The 19,900-nt window shown below is 40.7% G+C and overlaps 1 protein-coding gene across 3 annotated transcripts in view; it reads right to left on the reverse strand.

The window, feature by feature from the left end:
• Positions 1-19,900, reverse strand: part of dennd3a (DENN/MADD domain containing 3a) — a 76,293-nt gene that overhangs the window by 30,980 nt on the left and 25,413 nt on the right. For 2 of the 3 annotated variants that reach the window (XM_060942643.1, XM_060942642.1), the window contains exons 4-17: positions 19,771-19,886; positions 19,457-19,587; positions 19,256-19,367; positions 16,242-16,361; positions 15,812-16,030; positions 13,634-13,746; positions 10,896-11,051; positions 10,566-10,662; positions 10,343-10,446; positions 8,987-9,171; positions 7,115-7,639; positions 6,182-6,244; positions 3,328-3,587; positions 2,961-3,131 (exon numbers count right to left, since the gene is read on the reverse strand). In XM_060942643.1, the coding sequence (XP_060798626.1) occupies positions 2,961-3,131; positions 3,328-3,587; positions 6,182-6,244; positions 7,115-7,639; positions 8,987-9,171; positions 10,343-10,446; positions 10,566-10,662; positions 10,896-11,051; positions 13,634-13,746; positions 15,812-16,030; positions 16,242-16,361; positions 19,256-19,367; positions 19,457-19,587; positions 19,771-19,886 (2,372 nt within the window). The remainder of the gene's footprint in view (positions 1-2,960; positions 3,132-3,327; positions 3,588-6,181; positions 6,245-7,114; positions 7,640-8,986; positions 9,172-10,342; positions 10,447-10,565; positions 10,663-10,895; positions 11,052-13,633; positions 13,747-15,811; positions 16,031-16,241; positions 16,362-19,255; positions 19,368-19,456; positions 19,588-19,770; positions 19,887-19,900) is intronic. The other variant, XM_060942644.1, reaches the window with a different exon arrangement.

Consider the following 19,900-nt stretch of genomic DNA (forward strand, 5'->3'; position numbering starts at 1 on the left):
GCAGGTTAGGTTAACTGGTGACTCTAAATTGACCGTAGGTGTGAATGTGAGTGTGAATGGTTGTTTGTCTCTATGTGTCAGCCCTGCGATGATCTGGAAACTTGTTCAGCGTGTACCCCGCCTTTCGCCCATAGTCAGCTGGGATAGGCTCCAGCTTGCCTGTGACTCTGCACAGGATAAGTGGTTACGGATAATGGATGGATTTTTCTATAATTCAGGAAAACCGTCCAATCACCAAGACTCGGCATTGCGGAAAAGCACAATACCTGAGCTGTGTTGTATTACTGATAAGGTGGATTTTATTTTATTTTCTGTTGAAGTAAACTACAGCACAGCTGAATGAATGAAGATCTACAGATTTAAAATTTGAGGTCGTTAACTATTAGGCTACATGTAAGCTGCTGCTAATATTATATTCTCCTGTACCACAGCACTGTTGAATTCGTAATTAGTCTGTGTGCTAGGCAGAATCACAGGTAAATGTATGTACATTATTTGTTTCTATAGTAACAGCTAATCACAGGGACATGCATGGCAGACAGACACTACACATCACCCGAGTGTAATAATAAACTTTCAAATGTTTGTTATTTAACAGAGGTGGACAGTAATGAAGTACATTTACTTGAGTACTGTACTTAAGTACACTTTGAATATCTTTGAGGGTTTTTTTTAAACTTAATGACTTTAATTTCACTACATTTGAAAGGCAAATATCGTACTTTTTACTCCACTACATTTCTATCAAGGTCCTTGTTACGTGTTACTTTGAAGCAGATTTGAAAGTGGATGTTTTTTCTTTTCTAAAACGCGATTGGTTTTTTCGCAGGTGACACCGAGACAAGCCGATCAGTAATCACTAGGGTCACGTCACATCCATAGACTGTATAAAATCAAGATCAATTATTTCTCTGCAGCATTATTTGAACACGATCAGTTGATGGCAGAATGGAAGGAGGCAGTTCTTCTGGAAAATGCATGCACTCATAGCCATACCTAGAACCCATGTTTCAGTTTTCTGAAAGGATTAAAGATTCGTTTTAAATGTTTGCTTTGTTTGTCGAAAACGAACCAGATCATGGCCTACAAAAACTCGCCGTCTGACCTGTGGAAGCATATTGAGGTACAAGTGTTTTATTCCAAGAGAAAGCTTACAACGAAGTTGTCTGTGCTTTTAGAGCTAGCGATAACCCTACAATAGCTGTGCAGTCTGGTTAATCAAATGACTTTCTATGGATTTGCCCACCAAGTTACCACAACCTTGTCTACTGCTAATGTTTACACATAGCTAGTTAACTTGGACACAGTTGGCATGCAAAAACGGAGTTACGCTAACATACTGTAACATTAACTTCTCTGAAGTCCTTTCAGAAATATATGTTTTAGCATCATCTTGCCAAATAAACAGAATGTAGAAATCTTTCTTTTCTAGTAGCATTAGCTACCCAATATGATTTCGAGCTTGAAAAGAGAGTTTGCTAGCATGTCAGGTGGAGTTTCAAAGACTAGCTAGCTTAATGTTAAACCACCATGATGGCACAGCATGCATTCATTTTCTGAATTCACATTTCTGTCTTTGGTAACGGCGTTAGGTTTTGTAAGCGTTGTGGCAATAATACAATGATGCATTGACAGAAAATGTACTTTTATTACTGAAGTATTTTTAAAAGCAAGTACTTCAGTACTTAAGTAAAAAATTGACTGGATAACTATTGGAGTAACATTTGACCAGTGGGATCTGTACTTTGACTTAAGTAATGATGTTGGGTACTTTGTCCACCTCTGTTTAACAAAGAATATACACATCTTATTGTTTATATGGTGAGGTTTTCTTTACATGTTTAATATTCATGGAAAGAGTCTCCAGTGTTATTGCTTTGTAACAGTTAGAAGTAAAGTTGTACCTTAGTTCTTCCATCACAAGAAAGTCATTTGAAGTTTCTTGGAAACAAGTTGCTTTTTTTTGGTCTTATTAACTTCAAGAGATAGTTTATAACTGCTGATTATCATGTTCATCCTTCAGGGTCGAAGATGGCCATGATTTCAATTTGGTGGGTGGCGGTTGCGGGTCTGGAGGTGACTGATGAGGCTAATCCGGGCTTTGAAGGTACGCCCACGTGCCAAGGTTGAGTACCTTCACCAATTTTTTTGTTGTATTTTGACTGCTGAATGACAGCCGCCGTGTGCTGACCAAGGTGAGGTGAAGCAAGCTATGTTTGGGGCACCTTTTCTAGGCCCTTCCTCCATGGAGGTGAGCAGAGCAAATCCTAAACAGGGCTCCTCAGACACCCAGGGGGCTGCCGAACTCCGCTGCTGCTTCATTCCAGCAGAGAGCGACCCTATGCCCTGGGCTGCCTGCATGCAGGTTCGTGACTACAGCTTCCAGTGTTTCCGCACCTGCTGCTTCGCCACTTGCCCATTGCCACAGGATTTGAATTTGAAGTCATGATTTGTACGACTTGGATTAGAGTGAGGGAGAGTTGCGCAGCCGTCAGCCTCACTCTCTCGTCCTGACCTAATTAGGTTCAGGGGCAAGACAGAATCAAGGCGGCTGGAGCTAGGTCGGGATGCAGTGGATAGCCAACAGGTGCTCTACGTGTCGCACTGTGCCCTGATCACGCTCTACAAACGCTTTGCTGGGTCAACCTTCCTGCCTGTTGAACCACTCTGCATAGTTTATAGCTGCTAAAACGCAAGTGACAACACAAACTAACTTGCTTCACAGATATTCTACAACATTAAATGCAACTATACAATGGTAAAATATTGTAAATCACTGTGAAACTGCTTAGGTATATAATGAACACCACACACTGGGACATGCTGTTGTAGTCATGTTTGCTTGTTACGTATTCTTTCGTTCATTCCTCAAAACACTCTCAAGCCCTGGTAGGCATTGTTGAGACCAACAGAAATGATAAAAAGAATTCAACAGAACAACAAACAAACATCAAACCAACCTTGTGTTCATCTGCCATTTTCCTTCCTGCCCATAATTCCTTGATCATCAAATGCCACAGCTCGCACTCGGATTTCAGATTGGCCTCGAACGTCTCCCTCCTTAGGCTGGTCTTAATCTTTAAAGAGGGGATCCTTAGAAGTAGTAAAGGAGCTGAGGATATCTTCACGTCCTGAATGAAAAAAAAAAAAAAAAAGAGTAGAAAAAGACCTTCTGATGAAAGACAGGAGGAGCACTGAAGAAAAAGCCTTGGGTTAAAAGCAGGATTTCAGCATATCACCACCAGAGGCAATATCATCACACATACATTACATAAATAAAGCTTACTTTATATACGGAATAGTGTGGATGGGAGAAGATGGTCTTACCTCTATGTCTCTAAACTTGGTGACCTCTACATAACCTGGCCGTCCCTCTGTGAGCAGAAAGAGCCGGCGCTGGGTCATGGCGATCTTACCCACGCCATGGCTCGTCTTCACTGATGAAGAGAGCTTGTACACCTGCTCGTTGGCCTCCAGATGTTCAAGGACAGCCACAGGCAAATCCACATCCTGTGCTTCAGCCTCCGTCTCCTTCCAGATGGTGTAGAAGAAGCGGAAAACCTCCGGGTCCACCTGCTTCTGTTGACCTGTAGGGGGAAAAACACAGAGGTGCTGTTCAAACTGGGATGGTCTCTGATTGGGATCATCTCTTCCATCATCATTCTAGTATTTTAGATGGACGCCATTTGTCATCACGGCCCATAAATAGAATCAAATGTAAAGATATGTAAAGAAAGATGTTGTGGTAGACACTTAAATCATCAGTACTGTTCATTTCACATATATCCATTCGACTGGAATAGAAGAACTCTTCCAGTAAAAAGTGTACACTACCGTTCAAAAGTTTGGGGTCACTTTGAAATGTCCTTATTTTTGAAAGAAAAGCACTGTTCTTTTCAATGAAGATCACTTTAAACTAATCAGAAATACACTCTATACATTGCTAATGTGGTAAATGACTATTCTAGCTGCAAATGTCTGGTTTTTGGTGCAATATCTCCATAGATGTATAGAGGCCCATTTCCAGCAACTATCACTCCAGTGTTCTAATAATAATAATAATAATAATAATGTTAAATTTATATAGCGCCTTACAAGAAACCCAAGGATGCTTTACAATTATAGACAAGGAAAAAAAGTCAGTAAATAAAAAATAAAAAAATAATAATAAAAAAATAATAATTAAAAAAAATTATAATAAAAAGTCCACCAAGTAGGGGTCAGGATGTAATTCCAGTGGTGTAGCAGCCACAGTCCCACCAAAAGGCGCACGAAAACGAGTCCCACATCTCCAGCACTGCCGCCGTGACGCCGTCAGCAACATCGCTCGAACACTACGCCATGGATCCACAAAGCGAGCAGAGAAGCTCCGCCATGCAAAACGCTGGTATGTCCAAACCGCCTGCACAGCCGCCGCGACACCACCGAACAACATCGCTCAGAATATCACGCCAAGCATTAAAGCACAGAGCGCTGGACAACCACGATGCAAAATGAGCAACGAGCTCACTGCAGTCCACAGCTGGGAGCACAGGCATCACCCACAGCGAACCAAGGCCTGGAGGGGACCGACGCCCAAAACTGGGTCCGGAGCAACACCACGACCGGTGGAGAAAACACTCAAACAAACATCAAACTACAAAAACACACAGAAAAAATAAATAAATAAAATGAAAAATAGAAAAAGAAAATAAAAAAGCTCTGGTGAGAAGCGGCAGCCAGAATGCGCACGACGTACTCTCAACCGGAAGCAAAAAAAAAAAAAGGTACAATGTGTTTGCTCATTGCCTCAGAAGGCTAATGGATGATTAGAAAACCCTTGTACAATCATGTTAGCACAGCTGAAAACAGTTGAGCTCTTTAGAGAAGCTATAAAACTGACCTTCCTTTGAGCAGATTGAGTTTCTGGAGCATCACATTTGTGGGGTCGATTAAATGCTCAAAATGGCCAGAAAAATGGCTCGACTATATTTTCTATTCATTTTACAACTTATGGTGGTAAATAAAAGTGTGCCTTTTCATGGAAAACACAAAATTGTCTGGGTGACCCCAAACTTTTGAACGGTAGTGTAGGTGTCTGTTAACTTCCTTATTGCATGATCAAAGCACCGAGATCAAACTTATTGGCATCTGGGAAAGTCCAAAGTGTAAAACTGATTCTGGATGTTAGATTATAAGGGTGAGGTGATGAGTGACGGTAAATGATAAGGGCATATTAGACTCGTGTCCATAAAATGTAAAACATTTGTTTAACAAATTATATGCAACATCATCAGTGCAATGGTATATATAAAATCATTTCTTGGCCATCACTGAATAACTAAGTCCATTTCAGTTTTTCAATGTTAGTAGTTATTAGTACTTTCATTGTAACATCAGCCCAGCACACAAAATGTTATAATACTGTACATGACAAGGATTATAAATGTATTGTTATATACAGTAGAGTACGGGCTTTATCCTGGTAAGGCTTGCGATAGATCTGCAGCCTATCCCAGGAACATCTGCCATAAAGTGGGAATACACCCTGAATGTGCCGCCAATCCATCTACACACACATTCACACCTAGGGGCAATTTACGGTAGCCAAACCACCAACTGGTATGTTTTTGGTAGATGGGAGGAAACCGGAGAACCCAGAGGAAACCCATGCAGACATGAGGGGAACAGGATGTGAAACTCCATACAGACAAGAACAGGGACCATGGAGCTGTGTTAATATATAAAAACTGTTCTATATCGATACAGTTAGTTAGTGATAGCCAAGAACTTTGGATTTTTTTTTTTAACACAAAGAAATTCTTAAAACATGCAACAATCAATAATGAGCTTGGATTCAATCTTAAAAGCAAGAAATCAATACAAGCCCATATCATCACTACCTCAAACTCATTCTACCAACGTTGCAGGCTGCATTACAAAGCTAAGGCAGTTTTTTTCTCAGCTTAAAGACAATCATTAACCAGCAGCATGCCAGGATGACCTCCTAAAGAGCTGAGTATGGAGAGTAAAAGCTTGGAGTCAAACAGCCAACAGGATTATGGATAAAAGCAAACAGTTAAGTTAAATGACTTAAAGCAGATCCGGCAATAAATGAGGAATACATGACACACTTGCATGCGCACACCCACACACCCTCTTTAAATGCAGTGTTAACGGGTGCAGTACAGGCTAAGCTTACCATCTGGTGAGGAATCAAGGTAAAAAACAGACTGGGCTGAGACCTTCGTTGTAGACTCCATACCTAGCAAACCACATCCGCTCGCATTAGTCTATACTGGGGCAGCACATACAATCTGATACACAGCTAACTCCTGAATTATTGGCACCCCTTAAAAACCTATAGGAGAAACTATTCACTTTTGCTCTTACAAACTAGTTTAGTGACCGTATTTGTTCTCTTTCTCTAAATAAATTCAAAAGTGGTTTGTAACATTATATTTTTCAATCGTTCTCTCCATTCAGGAACACTATTGACTAACCAAATATTAAATGTCATGCCAAGAATGAACCCCTTTGTTATCCATTGCCATGAGGAAAACCAAACAGCTATTAGATACTTTAGTCTAAAATTTGTTTGTTCCTATGAGAATGTTGAGACTTGGCCTGAAATAAATCTTTCAATAAAGATAATGACCCCAAGCATACACCAACCAATTTTGGTTGATTTGTGGAGCGGACTAAACGCGACTCATGACTATTACCTCAAGTTTATCAGGAAGGGGAGGTGGGCGGATCCTTGGTACAGAAATAACAAATCGGATCTAAAGGTCTTACAAAACCGGGTTGCGTTTTCCTTGCATGTCGTAACCCATCATCACATGAGAAGGACTCTCTTGAACCTGTTTAACCTTCTTGGGATTCATCGTTTTATCTAGACACCACCTTTCAAAATAACAGCCTTCTGTGTTTCTCTTTCGCCAGGACGAATCAATCAATGATTAAATCAGTGACAAATGTTAAAGGCAATGGTGACTCCTTCAACTTGTTCATCGGTGCATTTAAATTAACCTGTGAGGAAATTAAAACTTTTCTAATGATTTTTCATCTTCTGTTCCACTTCTGTGCTGTCAGATCTGATCTATCGGTCTTGTCTCCTTCCTGCATCACTCACCCACAGTAAGAGCCTGAAAGAGGCGCTGGATGGTGCCCAGGTCTTTGACGATGCCAGACTCTTGCACACGGCGCACAAAGTCATCCAGAAACATGTGTGTGCGTGGAAGCTCAAACTTCTTCACTAAACCATGGTCAGGGTAGTCGTCCTGGCTGCAGCTTTTCTTCACTCGGCTGATGAGGCGCTTCAGCTCTGGCCGCCCCTCAGCCACATTGCGCTCTTCTGTCCTTAGCGAGTCTGCCAGTTTAGTCACCAGCTCTAGAGGGAAGATGTTCATATCTGTCCTGTGGAGACTCTGGAAGTCCATCAGAGCATCCAGACGTTTTCCTACCACAGAACTGATCAGGCCGCGGAGGTAGTAGTAGCGTGCCAGCAGGGACGAGTCCTCAGGGGTCGCAGAGTCGATGGCCTTGCTGAGTTGACTGATGAGTTCTGAATAATAGTGCTGAACATACTGATAAGCCAGAGGAGGAGGGAACTCTGGGAGTTTGAATGTTTTGACTGGCTTTGGGGGATTCCTGAAAGCTGTAAATATTGAAAGAAATAAAATTACACATATACACACACAGTCAAGTGCAAAAGTTTGACTGTACACTTACAACAAAATTAAGACTGCCCCTGCGTCCGAAAATTGCTCCCTACTATATAGGGCACTATATAGTGAGGACGCCATTTTGTAGTGCTGTCTGAAACCTCAGTGAGGATTATTACACCCTATACGGTATAGTGCACTCAAAGTATCCCACAATGCATCACGAAAAGTAGTGTACAACCAATGGTCACTAACCAAGCAATATATCCCATCATGCATTGCGGTCATGCTGAAAGAAGTCAAGTTAAAAGTCTCAAATTTGACTGAATAAAAGGCAGCGGCAAAGAAGAAAGTATTCAGCCTTGATTTAAAAGAACTGAAAGATGCAGGTACTTTGGATTTAATAAATGTGGGAAATTTGCTCAGTATAATATGTATTTATCACAAAAACACATGCATGTATTTATTTTGAAAACCCACCAGCTGACTGATCTGGCACATTTTAATTGTGCTACAGTAATGACGTAAAATACCAGCGCGACGGACTAGTGTCTGAAAGCGTTTTTTCATTTTACCAACGAGCTCACTATATAGTCCTCCATATAGTGAGTAGGGAATAGTGAACGAGTGAGCGATTTCAGACACAGGGAGAGTCTTAATTTATACAAACAAGTATCCCTTTAATAACCCTATGTAACAAAAATGATCATTGTGTGTTAAGATATTAATGGCAGGAAAAAAAAAAATCACGTGATTTAAACATCACTTTGAACATTAGTTTCAATATATTGTGTTCTGGGGCGGCACGGTGGTGTAGTGGTTAGCGCTGTCGCCTCACAGAAGAAGGTCCGGGCTCGAGCCCCGTGGCCGGCGAGGGCCTTTCTGTGCGGAGTTTGCATGTTCTCCCCGTGTCCACGTGGGTTTCCTCTGGGTGCTCCGGTTTCCCCCACAGTCCAAAGACATGTAGGTTAGGTTAACTGGTGACTCTAAATCGACCGTAGGTGTGAATGTGAGTGTGAATGGTTGTCTGTGTCTATGTGTCAGCCCTGTGATGACCTGGCGACTTGTCCAGGGTGTACCCCGCCTTTCACCCGTAGTCAGCTGGGATAGGCTCCAGCTTGCCTGCGACCCTGTAGAACAGGATAAAGCGGCTAGAGATAATGAGAGATGTGATGAGATATTGTGTTCTGTGCCAGATATTTTTGAAAATAAATTGTAAAAGCGAGGTCCATTTCCAATAAACTGAAAAACTAACAAGTTTAAAAATATTAGCAAATGAAAAAGTTACTCGTGTATTAAAAAAAAAAAAATCCCCATTCAGAAATAACAAACAAACAGACCTGGCTTCAATGTGGGTCCCTTGTCAGATTTCTCAGACAGATGACGCACCAGCACCGTCAGAGAGTTGTCGTCTACCAGGTTGGGCAGACTCATACCCAGCCTCTTATGCAACTTGTAATTTGGCTGTTTGTGAGTCAGGTCCTTCATATTGGGCCTCCGTGGAGCCTCCAGCGTGATCCTCATCCTGAAAGATAGCTCTTTTACATTATATTTACAGTGCAGTGAACTGAAACACTTCAGAAGCAGCTGACGTCTTTGGGCGCGTGTGGTTAAAATATAAGCAGGTTTAGCTGTCCAAAGTGTGTGTCCCCCCCACACACATAACAGGTGTAAATACATACATTGCAACTTTAAATATACACTACTGTTCAAAAGTTTGGGGTGACCCAGACAATTTAGTGTTTTCCATGAAAAGTCACACTTATTTCCCACCATAAGTTGTAAAATGACTAGAAAATATAGTCGAGACATTTTTCTGGCCATTTTGAGCATTTAATCGACCCCACAAATGTGATGCTCCAGAAACTCAATCTGCTCAAAGGAAGGTCAGTTTTATAGCTTCTCTAAAGAGCTCAACTGTTTTCAGCTGTGCTAACATGATTGTACAAGGGTTTTCTAATCATCCATTAGCCTTCTGAGGCAATGAGCAAACACATTGTACCATTAGAACACTGGAGTGAGAGTTGCTGGAAATGGGCCTCTATACACCTATGGAGATATTGCACCAAAAACCAGACATTTGCAGCTAGAATAGTCATTTACCACATTAGCAATGTATAGAGTGGATTTCTGATTAGTCTAAAGTGATCTTCATTGAAAAGAACAGTGCTTTTCTTTCAAAAATAAGGACATTTCAAAGTGACCCCAAACTTTTGAACGGTAGTGTATAAATAGGATAATCCTTTATCTTCCACACTTTTTTCACCCCAGACCTTATGACTGTTGCTGCCAAAAGATTACTGTGCATTTCCTGTAAACTGGGCTTCATTTTTTACTCAAATAATCTTTTTGTAAAACATTTCCTTCCCCCCATTTGCATATTATCCTAGTTGTCTAGATTGTACATTTTCATTGTCCCTTGTTTTTATACTACATCATATGCAATTTCACATACAAAATGCAATTGATTTATTCGTCAGAATTTTCAAATCACCACAATATTTTAGGTTTAAAGGACGTTTTCTAAAAATTAAATCCCCTCAAATCTGAATTACAGGTCTCTGCATTTTCAAAAATGTGAAGGGCTATGCAGAACATCTGCTTAAGCTGGCCTAGCCTTATTAGGCAATGAAACAAAAACTTACAAAAAAATTGCAATGAAAAACTATTAAGAATGCTGTAATTATGCAATTTACCTGTAAGCTTCTGACTGCGTATTTATCTTCATCTGTGCGAAAGCATCCATCTTCCTATTTAAGCAATCTTTGAGGAAAGAATGGAAGATGTGTGTCTCTAAAACCTGCAGAGACGACAGATAAATATGTGTTCATTCATTTTTATAGACACAAATCACACGAATGGGCATTGAACATGTATATGTTTGTGATTATGGCAGGTGCGAATATTTACTTGTTATACCTTCTTGTAAAATGGCTGGTCGGCTGGTTCCTGGGCCCTGAAAAACTCCTCACTGTTGAACACTCGATGCTCAAAGTTTAGGTGGTCATGAACCTGTCTAATAAAGGTAGGAAATAGAAAAAGCAAATATTTAGAACAAGAAATGATAAAATATGTTTCACTCTCAGTAGGAAGCAGATGCCTGAAGACAGAGGAGAAAATCTGCCACTAGACTGCCAAACGCATTGAACAAATCAAGATTCTTTCAGTAACTGACACAAATTATTATTGCTGCACACGCTGCATGGTCTGAATCATGCAGGAAATTATTATAGCTTTGTAAAACCTGACCTGAAGATGTTGACAATGAGTTCAAGACTGATATTTAGGATTTCGGAGTTGAGTTTGTGCTGCCACTGGCGCCTACGAGTCCGCATGTCAGTTACATCCATGCTGCTGCTGTGCCCACACAATTCCAGGTCATAGTGAATCTGCAGCCCTGCTACACTGTATGCACACACACATACACACACCTCATTATTATTTTCAGTATGATGCATGCCTATTAAATTACTGTTTTGATGTGACTGCCTGGTTAGGCACTTTGCATAAAATTACATCTGCAGTATGTTTAAAAAAAAAAAAGGGGGGACGACAATGACTGGGTTTTCAAATTTCTCTCTTAAATGCATAATTCCTTTTAAAAAAGCTTGTAGAGAGTCAACACAGAAGTAGAAATAGACCGATTTAATATTTACGGCTTTCTTTCTGTTAAAGTAAACTTAAAGCTTTTAGATCAGGGTTCTCCAGAAAATCTGAAGTTGCCGGCTTTAAAAAAAAAAAAAAAGGGGGGTAATTGGATTCTGGATCTGTGGTAGTAGTAGGTGGATCCAAAGGCTTGCCCCCCCCAGAAATTTTTGAAATGTACATGCCTTCTGATGGCTTCTGGTGGATTCCCAGCTAACAAATTACTAATCATTTCCCTGTAAAATACTTGCAAAATATGTATGAAATTTCCCTCCAGATGTATGTATGGCTGGCTTTCTCAGTTAACCTCTATAGTATGCTGCCTGGGTCTGAAACATAACTACGTACGCTATGGTGTGGTCACATGATCCGGCTCAGCCAATCAGAGTAGGAGAATCAATCAACAAATATGGCGTCACTTTCGGTCATGCTAGACTCAAATCGAAGACAATTTTGTGGTGGAATAATTAGTTCTGCAGCAAATTATGGGCAGCGGAGGCGATATAAAATCACTTGAACATTGAAAGGCAAGTTTTTATTTTTTTCTGGGATCAAGTAGCTGGTGCAGACAGTCTGTGCAGGCGGAGAAAACTGCCGGTCGCCGGCACTTGTGTACATCTCTGTGGGTGCAAAAAAAAAAAATCACACATACAGTCCCCTCAGAAAGTACAGGAATAGCAAGGCCAATTCTTTTGCTTTTTGCTATACACTGAAGACATGGGTTTCAGATCAAAAGATCAGTGAGACAAAGATCAGAATTTCTGCCTTCATTTCGTGATATTTACATCTCGATATATTAAACAGCCTAGGCCATGGCACCTTCAGTGGCCCACCATGTGATTTTTACATAAGAAAATGTACCGGAACAGATGGTCTTAAAATGAATAAACAATTAACATTTGGTTGCATATCCTTTGATTATAATTACTGCATCAAGCCAGCAACCCACCAACATCAGACTGTTGCATACTTCTTTTTTAATGCTTTTCCAAGCTAGTACTGCAGCCTCTGTCACTTGTTTACATGCCAAAATCAGCCAGAACATTAAAAGCAACTGCCTAATACTGTGTAGGTCCCAACTGTCGCCAAAACAGCTCTGACCCATCGAGGTATGAATACTACAAGACCTCTGAAGGTGTGCTGTGGTGTCTGACACTAAGACATTAACAGCAGAACCTCCAAGTCCTGCAAGCTGGGCACGACATGGATTGGACTTGTTTGTCCAGTATGTCCACCAGAGGCTTGATTGGATTGAGATCTGGGAGACTTGGAGGCCAAGGCAGCACCTAGAACTCGGTTGGTTCAGACATTGGAATGGTTGGAATTGTTGGAATTACTTAAACCATGGAATGGTTGGAATTACTTAAACCATTCCTGAACAATTTTTGCAGTGTGGCAGGGCAGTGCATTACCCTGTTGAAAGAGGCCACTGCCATTAGGGAATACGGTTGCCATGAAGGGGTGTACTTGGTCTGCAACAATGTTTAGATAGGTTGTACATGTCAAATTATCATCCACATGAATGCCGGGACCCAAGGTTTCACGGCCTTCTTCTCTTAGGGCAAACCTGGTGCCACCTCTTCCCCAGGTAAGTGACACACACACGTTTATATGATGTAAAAGAAAATGTGATTCATCAGACTAGACCATTTTCTTCCAATGCTCCATGGTCCAGTTCTAATACTCACATGCCCACCACTGTAGGCACTTTCAGTGGTGGAAAAGGGTCAGCATGGACACACAGACCAGTCTGTAGCTACGCAATCCCATACACAGCCTTTCCATCATAGCCAGAATTAACTTTTTCAGCAATTTGTGCTACAGTAGGTCTTCTGTGGGTTCGGACCAGACAGACAAATCTTTGCTCCCCACGCACATCAGTGAGACTCGACACTGTTGCTGGTTCACCAGTTGTCTTTCCTCGGACCACTTTTGATAGGTACTAATCACTGCATTCCGGGAACACCCCACAAGACCTGCCTTTTTGAGATGCTCTGACCCAGTTGTCTTGCCATCACAATTTGGCACTTGTCAAAGTCACTCAGATCCTTACACTTGGCCATTTCTCCTGCTTCAGATGACAACTTCAAGAACTGACTGTTCACCCACTTCCTAATATATCCCACCCCTTGACAGGAGTCAGTATAACAAGATTAAAATGTTATTCACTTCACCTGTCAGTGCTTTTAAATGTTATGGCTGATCAGCGTATACTCTTTTTAAAAAACAAAACACACACACACATACATACATATATATATATATATATATATATATATATATATATATATATATATATATATATAAACAGTAATGAGAACAGAAGCTAGTGCTCTTCTTACCGCTTTTTAAAACACTCTGTGGCAGCCACTGGCACATCTGGTAAGTCACTATTGGCACATGACAGTGTCACTATTCCATCATCAATATCAATCAGGATCAGGTCATCTGTCTCCTGATGGGGGGGAAAGTGCAAATTCATCCTCAAACACACAAGTGTGTGTTATTTATAATCCTTCCAAGACCAAGGTTCATGTAGGTACAGTACCAGTCAAAACCTCATTCACAGATTATGTATTTTGACCATTTTCTACATTGTAGAACAATACTGAAGACATCAAAACAATGAAACAACATACGGAATATGGATGGAATTATGTCGTAAACTAAAACGTGTTAAACAAACAAACAAAAAGGTTTCATATTTTAGATTCTTAAGCATAACCACCGTTTTCCTTGATGACTCTTTGCACACTATTGGCATTATCTTAACCAGCTTCATGAGGTAGTCACTGGGAATGCTTTTCAGTTAACAGGTGTGCCTCCTCAAAAATTAATTAGTGGAATTTCTTGCCTTATTAATGTGTTCGAGCTCAAACAGCAACAAGAGTGCCCCGAGAGCCCAATATCCCTCGCTGGCAACTATATCTATGCCATAAATGCTTAATACACCCTTATGAAATTGTCAAAGTTTTGTAATCAAGGTCCATAACTCTGGTAAAATGCGACTGAACTGAATGAAACTGCAATATGCATATTACCGAGATAAAAGAATCCTGTAAAGTTTGGTGAAATTCCTCCCAAAATTGTGAGAGGAGTTGATTTCAGAAGGTGAGCACCCTTCTCAGGACAGACATTGCCATGACAATCCCCTTTCAGGCCTTTTGGACCGCAGGGGATTAAAAAACAAACAAACAAACAAACAAAAAACCCCAAAACTTTTTGCCAAATTACATGAAATTCCTCCAAAAATTGTGAGGGAAGTTGATTTTAGAAAGCTAGCACACCTTGATGAAATTGCCAAAAGTACAAGTTTGTTAATAATCGAGGGCATAACTCTGGTAAAATCTGCTCAAATTAAACGAAATTTCAATATGCGTATAACTGTCATATAACTGTCAAGCCTTTTGCCAAGTTTGGTGAAATCCCTCCACAAATTGTGAGAGGAAGTGATTTCAGAAAAACATACACCTTCATGAAACTATCAGTTATTTAATCAAGGGTCAAAACTCTGGTAAAATTTTCACAAATGAAATTAAATCGCAATATGCGTATTACCGTCATATAACAAGGCCTTTTGCCAAGCTTCGAGAAATTCATCCAAAAATCGTGAGAGGAGTTGATATCAGAAGGCAAGCACACCTTCATGAAATTGTGAAAGTACAAGGTTGTTAATCAAGGGCCACAACTCTGGCAAAATGCGACTGAATTGAACAAAATAATAAGTGTACTACTGACATATAACAATGCCTTTTGTCAAGTTTTGTGAAATTCCTCCAAAAATTGTGAGAGGAGTTGATTTCAGAAGGAAAACACACTCACAAAATGGTCAACTTATAATTTTGTTAATCAAGGGCTTTAACTCTTAAAATGTGACTGAATTTAATGAAATTACAATATGCATATTACTGACATACGGTACAACAATGCCTCTTGTCAAGTTTCGTGAAATTCCTCCAAAAATTGTGAGGGGAGTTGATTTCAGAAGGCGAGTACCCTTTCCTGGGATGGATGGATATCGCCAGGACATAATCCCCCTTTGGGCCTTTCAGCCAGCGCGGGACAAAAAGTAAATAATAAATAAACAGCCCAGTTCCACAACTGTAGTAATCCATATTATGTCAAGAACCGCTCAACTAAGTAAAGAGAAACGACATCCATCATTACTTTAAGACATAAAGTCTCTTAACAAAAAAAACAAAAACAAAACGTCCAAACTTTTGACTGGTACTGTACGTATGTACTCTAAACACTATAGTAATTTCTTCATGATGGAGGGTTTTGTGCTTTGCAGTTTTTTTTCTGGTGCTGCTATAAGCTAATTGATAACAGGAACTAACATGCTTTACAGATGTTCTACAACATTTGGAAACTGGTGGAAAGTGGTTATGGTGTTACACTGCCCCATTTTGGATTATTTTCCTAAAACAGCACACCCTTGAGTGTTCTTTATCTGCTGCATTTCAGTACCAAGGTCTTCCACACACTGCAAATGATCTGAGCCTAACAATCTTCCTTACTGCAGCCACTTCCTCAAGGTACTGGACATGGCAACCCATGAGGTAGGCAGTGGGAGCCATGAGGAAGTCCATCATCTGTCTGGAAAGGACAGGAACGAATGGGTGTTGCCAGCGCAGAGGGTGGATGAACAGCATAAAGCACTGAGCCACCAGCGTGAGCCTGGCCCAGTCTGAGGAGAAGAACACGACCCGCTGCTCCATCAAGATACTGCAGATCACCTGAAGATGCATGCAGAGTTCTTGGTTATGGATTCCAGACACAACAATTCAGCTTATTGGCAACTGTTGATGCATCAGTGTATTAGATCTAATCAGCTATCAAGCATGCATATAGAATATCAGATACACATTACATTTTATTTCTTTCATTACATATTACTACTTTTTTTTTTTTATTTAAATCCCATCAACATTCTATGTGCTGACAGACCTGTAAGATCTGATTGGGTTGAAAGCACAGAAAGGGCAGATGCAGGTCCAGGTCCACAGCAGGACGATCCACGTCTTCTCTAGGTGGAAGAATGATCTGCAGGGGTTTTAGGTTAAATGCCTATAAAGAAAAATAGTAAGATGTATAGGTGGGTATTTGGAGAGAAATTAAGTCACGTTTTGCTTCAAATGTAACCCTGTCTAAAGGTTCCATATGAAAAACTACTCCAATTTAACATCTCATCTCATTATCTGTAGCCGCTTTATCCTGTTCTACAGGGTCGCAGGCAAGCTGGAGCCTATCCCAGCTGACTACGGGCGAAAGGCGGGGTACACCCTGGACAAGTCGCCAGGTCATCACAGGGCTGACACATAGACACAGACAACCATTCACACTCACATTCACACCTACGGTCAATTTAGAGTCACCAGTTAACCTAACCTGCATGTCTTTGGACTGTGGGGGAAACCGGAGCACCCGGAGGAAACCCACGCGGACACGGGGAGAACATGCAAACTCCGCACAGAAAGGCCCTCGCCGGCCACGGGGCTCGAACCCGGACCTTCTTGCTGTGAGGCGACAGCGCTAACCACTACACCACCGTGCCGCCCCCAATTTAACATGTACTAGCAAATTATTTTTCAAGGGGTAAAACATTGATCCAAAGCCTTAAAGGACCTTAAGGACAACTTATTCTAATTTCAAGCACTAACTGACTAAATACAATTAGCACAAGTTAAATGAGAGGCACTGGGGGGGGGGGGGGGGGGGGGGGGGGGGGGGGGGCGACAACACATTTTAATTTTTTAATTTTCTAGTGTACTATGTTAACAGCTAGAAAGTAGTTTATTATGGTAGGTGGTCTATATGAGCCAATATTTGTTATTTCACCCTTAAATGCAAACATCTGGCCACTAGTGACCCATGACCTCATTTCCTCAGCACTCCTTCAGTATTCCTCAAGTTTGTGCCAAAATCCCCAAAATTGTAAAATAGGAGTTATTGAGTACACAGGGTCTTGCAAAAGTATTAATCCCCCTTGGTGTTTGTCCTGTTTTGTATATTACAAGATGGAATTAAAAAGGATTTTTGGGGGGTTAGCACCATTTGATTTACACAACACGCCGACCACTTTAAAGGGACAAGATGAAAAAAACAGAAATCTGGAGTGTGCAAAAGATATTCACTCCCCCCCCCCAAAAAAAAAAAAAGTCAATACTTTGTAGAGCCACCTTTTGATGCTATTACAGCTGCAAGTCTTTTGGGGTATGTCTCTATTAGCTTAGCACATCTAGCCACTGGGATTTTTGCCCAACTCTCAAGGCAAAACTGCTCCAACTCCAAGTTAGATGGGTTACATTAGTGTACAGCAAATTTCACATTATGCCACAGATTCTCAATTGGACTGAGTAATGGGCTTTGATTAGGCCATTCCAAGACATTTAAATGTTTCCCTTTAAACCACTCCAGTGTTGCTTTAGCAGTATATTTAGGGTCACTGTCCTGCTAGAATGTGAACCTTTATCCCAGTCTGAAACCTCATGCTGACTCAAACATGTTTTGCTCCAGAATTGCCCTGTATTTAGTGCCATCCATCTTTCCTTCAGTCCTGACCAGCTTTCCTGTCCCTGGAGATGAAAAACATCCCCACAGCATGATGCTGCCACCACCATGCTTCACTGTAAGAATGGTGTTCTCAGGGTGCTGGGTTTGCGCCACACATGGCATTTCCCATGATGGCCAAAAAGATCAATTTTAGTCTAATTTGACCAGAGAATCTTTTTCCATGCATTTGGGGAGTCCGCCACATGCTGTTGGGCAAACTCCAAACGTGTTTTCTTAAGCAATGACTTTTTTTCTGGCCAGCTTAAAGTGGTCCTATGGACAGATGCTCCCATCTCCACTGTGGATGTCTGCAGCTCCTTCAGTGTTATCTTGGGTGTCTTTGTTGCATCTTTGATTAATGCCCTCCTTGCCCAGTCTGTGACTTTTGGTGGGCAGTCTTCTCTTGTCAGGTTTGGCATGGTGCCACGTTCTTTCCATTTTGCTATAATGGATTTAATGGTGCTCCGTGGGATATTCAAAGTTTGGGATATTTTTTATAACCCAACCCTGATCCATACTTCTCCACAACTTTGTCTCTGGCCTGTTTGGAGGCTCCTTGGTTTTCATGTTGCTTGTTTAGTAGTGTTGCAGAGTCAGGGTCCTTCCAGAACAGGTTGATTTATACAGACATCATGCGACAGATCATGTGACACTTTGATTGCACACAGGTGGATCTTAAATCAACTAATTACGTGACTTATGAAGTGAATTGGTTGGACCAGCTCTTATTTAGGGGTTTCATATGAAAGGGGATGAATACCGATGCACACTCCAGATTTCTGTTTTCTCATCTTATTGTTTGTGTCACAGTAAAACAATTTGCACCTTTAAAATGGTAGGCATGTTGTGTAAATCAAAATGGTGCGACCTGCCCCCCCCCCCCCAAAAAAAATCCATTTTAATTCCAGCTTGTAATGCGACAAAACAGGACAAACATCAAGGGGGAATGAATACTTTTCCAAGACACTGTAGTTCAGCGTGTGTTTGACAAAGTCTAATATCTGTCTATATATACATATAAATCAAATTTTGTAATACAATCTGAATTTGAAAAGACTCAAACAAAACATCAAAATATAATGTTTTATAAAGGGATTTGTTTGGTTATCGTCAACAAATGGGTCCAGTTTTACAGTGTTAGTTTGCATATTTATTTGTAAAACTATTGAGAAATAGCCAAAACTACTAAAAAAATGAATTAGATTTTTATTGCTTAACACTTAGACTTTTTTTTTTATATAAAAAGACATCACTATTATACTTTGTTGTTATTCTTTTTTAAAAGTTTACTATATGTCTGGACACTCAAAATTGATTATTTTGTTGTACCTGGTGTTTCCTGGGAAATATTCACATTGGACAAGAACTAAAGATCAGTTTTCAAATAAAGTCTTACTAAAGTAGCTCACCACTTGCAGCTGTCCAGGTGGAGGGATGGGGACCAGTGCCAACTTGGCTGAGAATTCCCTCACCTGGTCCTCAAACTCAGCCATCCGGCAATTCTTCACCTGGACCAGGAACCTGGGAGCATTTACAAAACTTGTATGCAAGTTCTCCAAAAACCATTCTAACAGCTTTAATGCATTATTAGTGGTGGCACAGGTACTCACGAGGACAGGCAGTCTCTGAGAGCGTTGTAGTAAGGGTATTTGGAAATGAGGCAGATTGCATAGGCTGTGAACAACTTTGGAGGTTTGGATGCATAGTGGCCATTTTTGTTTGCTATACTGTCCACTGATGCCTAAAATACAAAATATACTACGTGTTTAATAATATTAGTTTTATTCAAATTAATTAATTCATTGAAACCTCTTTGTTTGAAATAGTATGACATATAAATAGTATTGTGCTATTATGCCATTTCAAATCTGTGTACATAGTGGTAAATATTTCACCCAAGCAGTCTGATTGCAGTAACTCTCACCTGTATGTGTTTGTAATACTGAACCACCACTCCATGTGTCTGGTTCCCAAAGACGTCTGTGAAAACCAGGAAGTGATAAGAGTCCTCTTGACTCTCATGGACTACTTTCAACCCACCTAACCAAAGAGAA

The sequence above is a fragment of the Neoarius graeffei genome, chromosome 16, assembly GCF_027579695.1.
Source record: "Neoarius graeffei isolate fNeoGra1 chromosome 16, fNeoGra1.pri, whole genome shotgun sequence".
Lineage (NCBI taxonomy): Eukaryota > Metazoa > Chordata > Actinopteri > Siluriformes > Ariidae > Neoarius > Neoarius graeffei.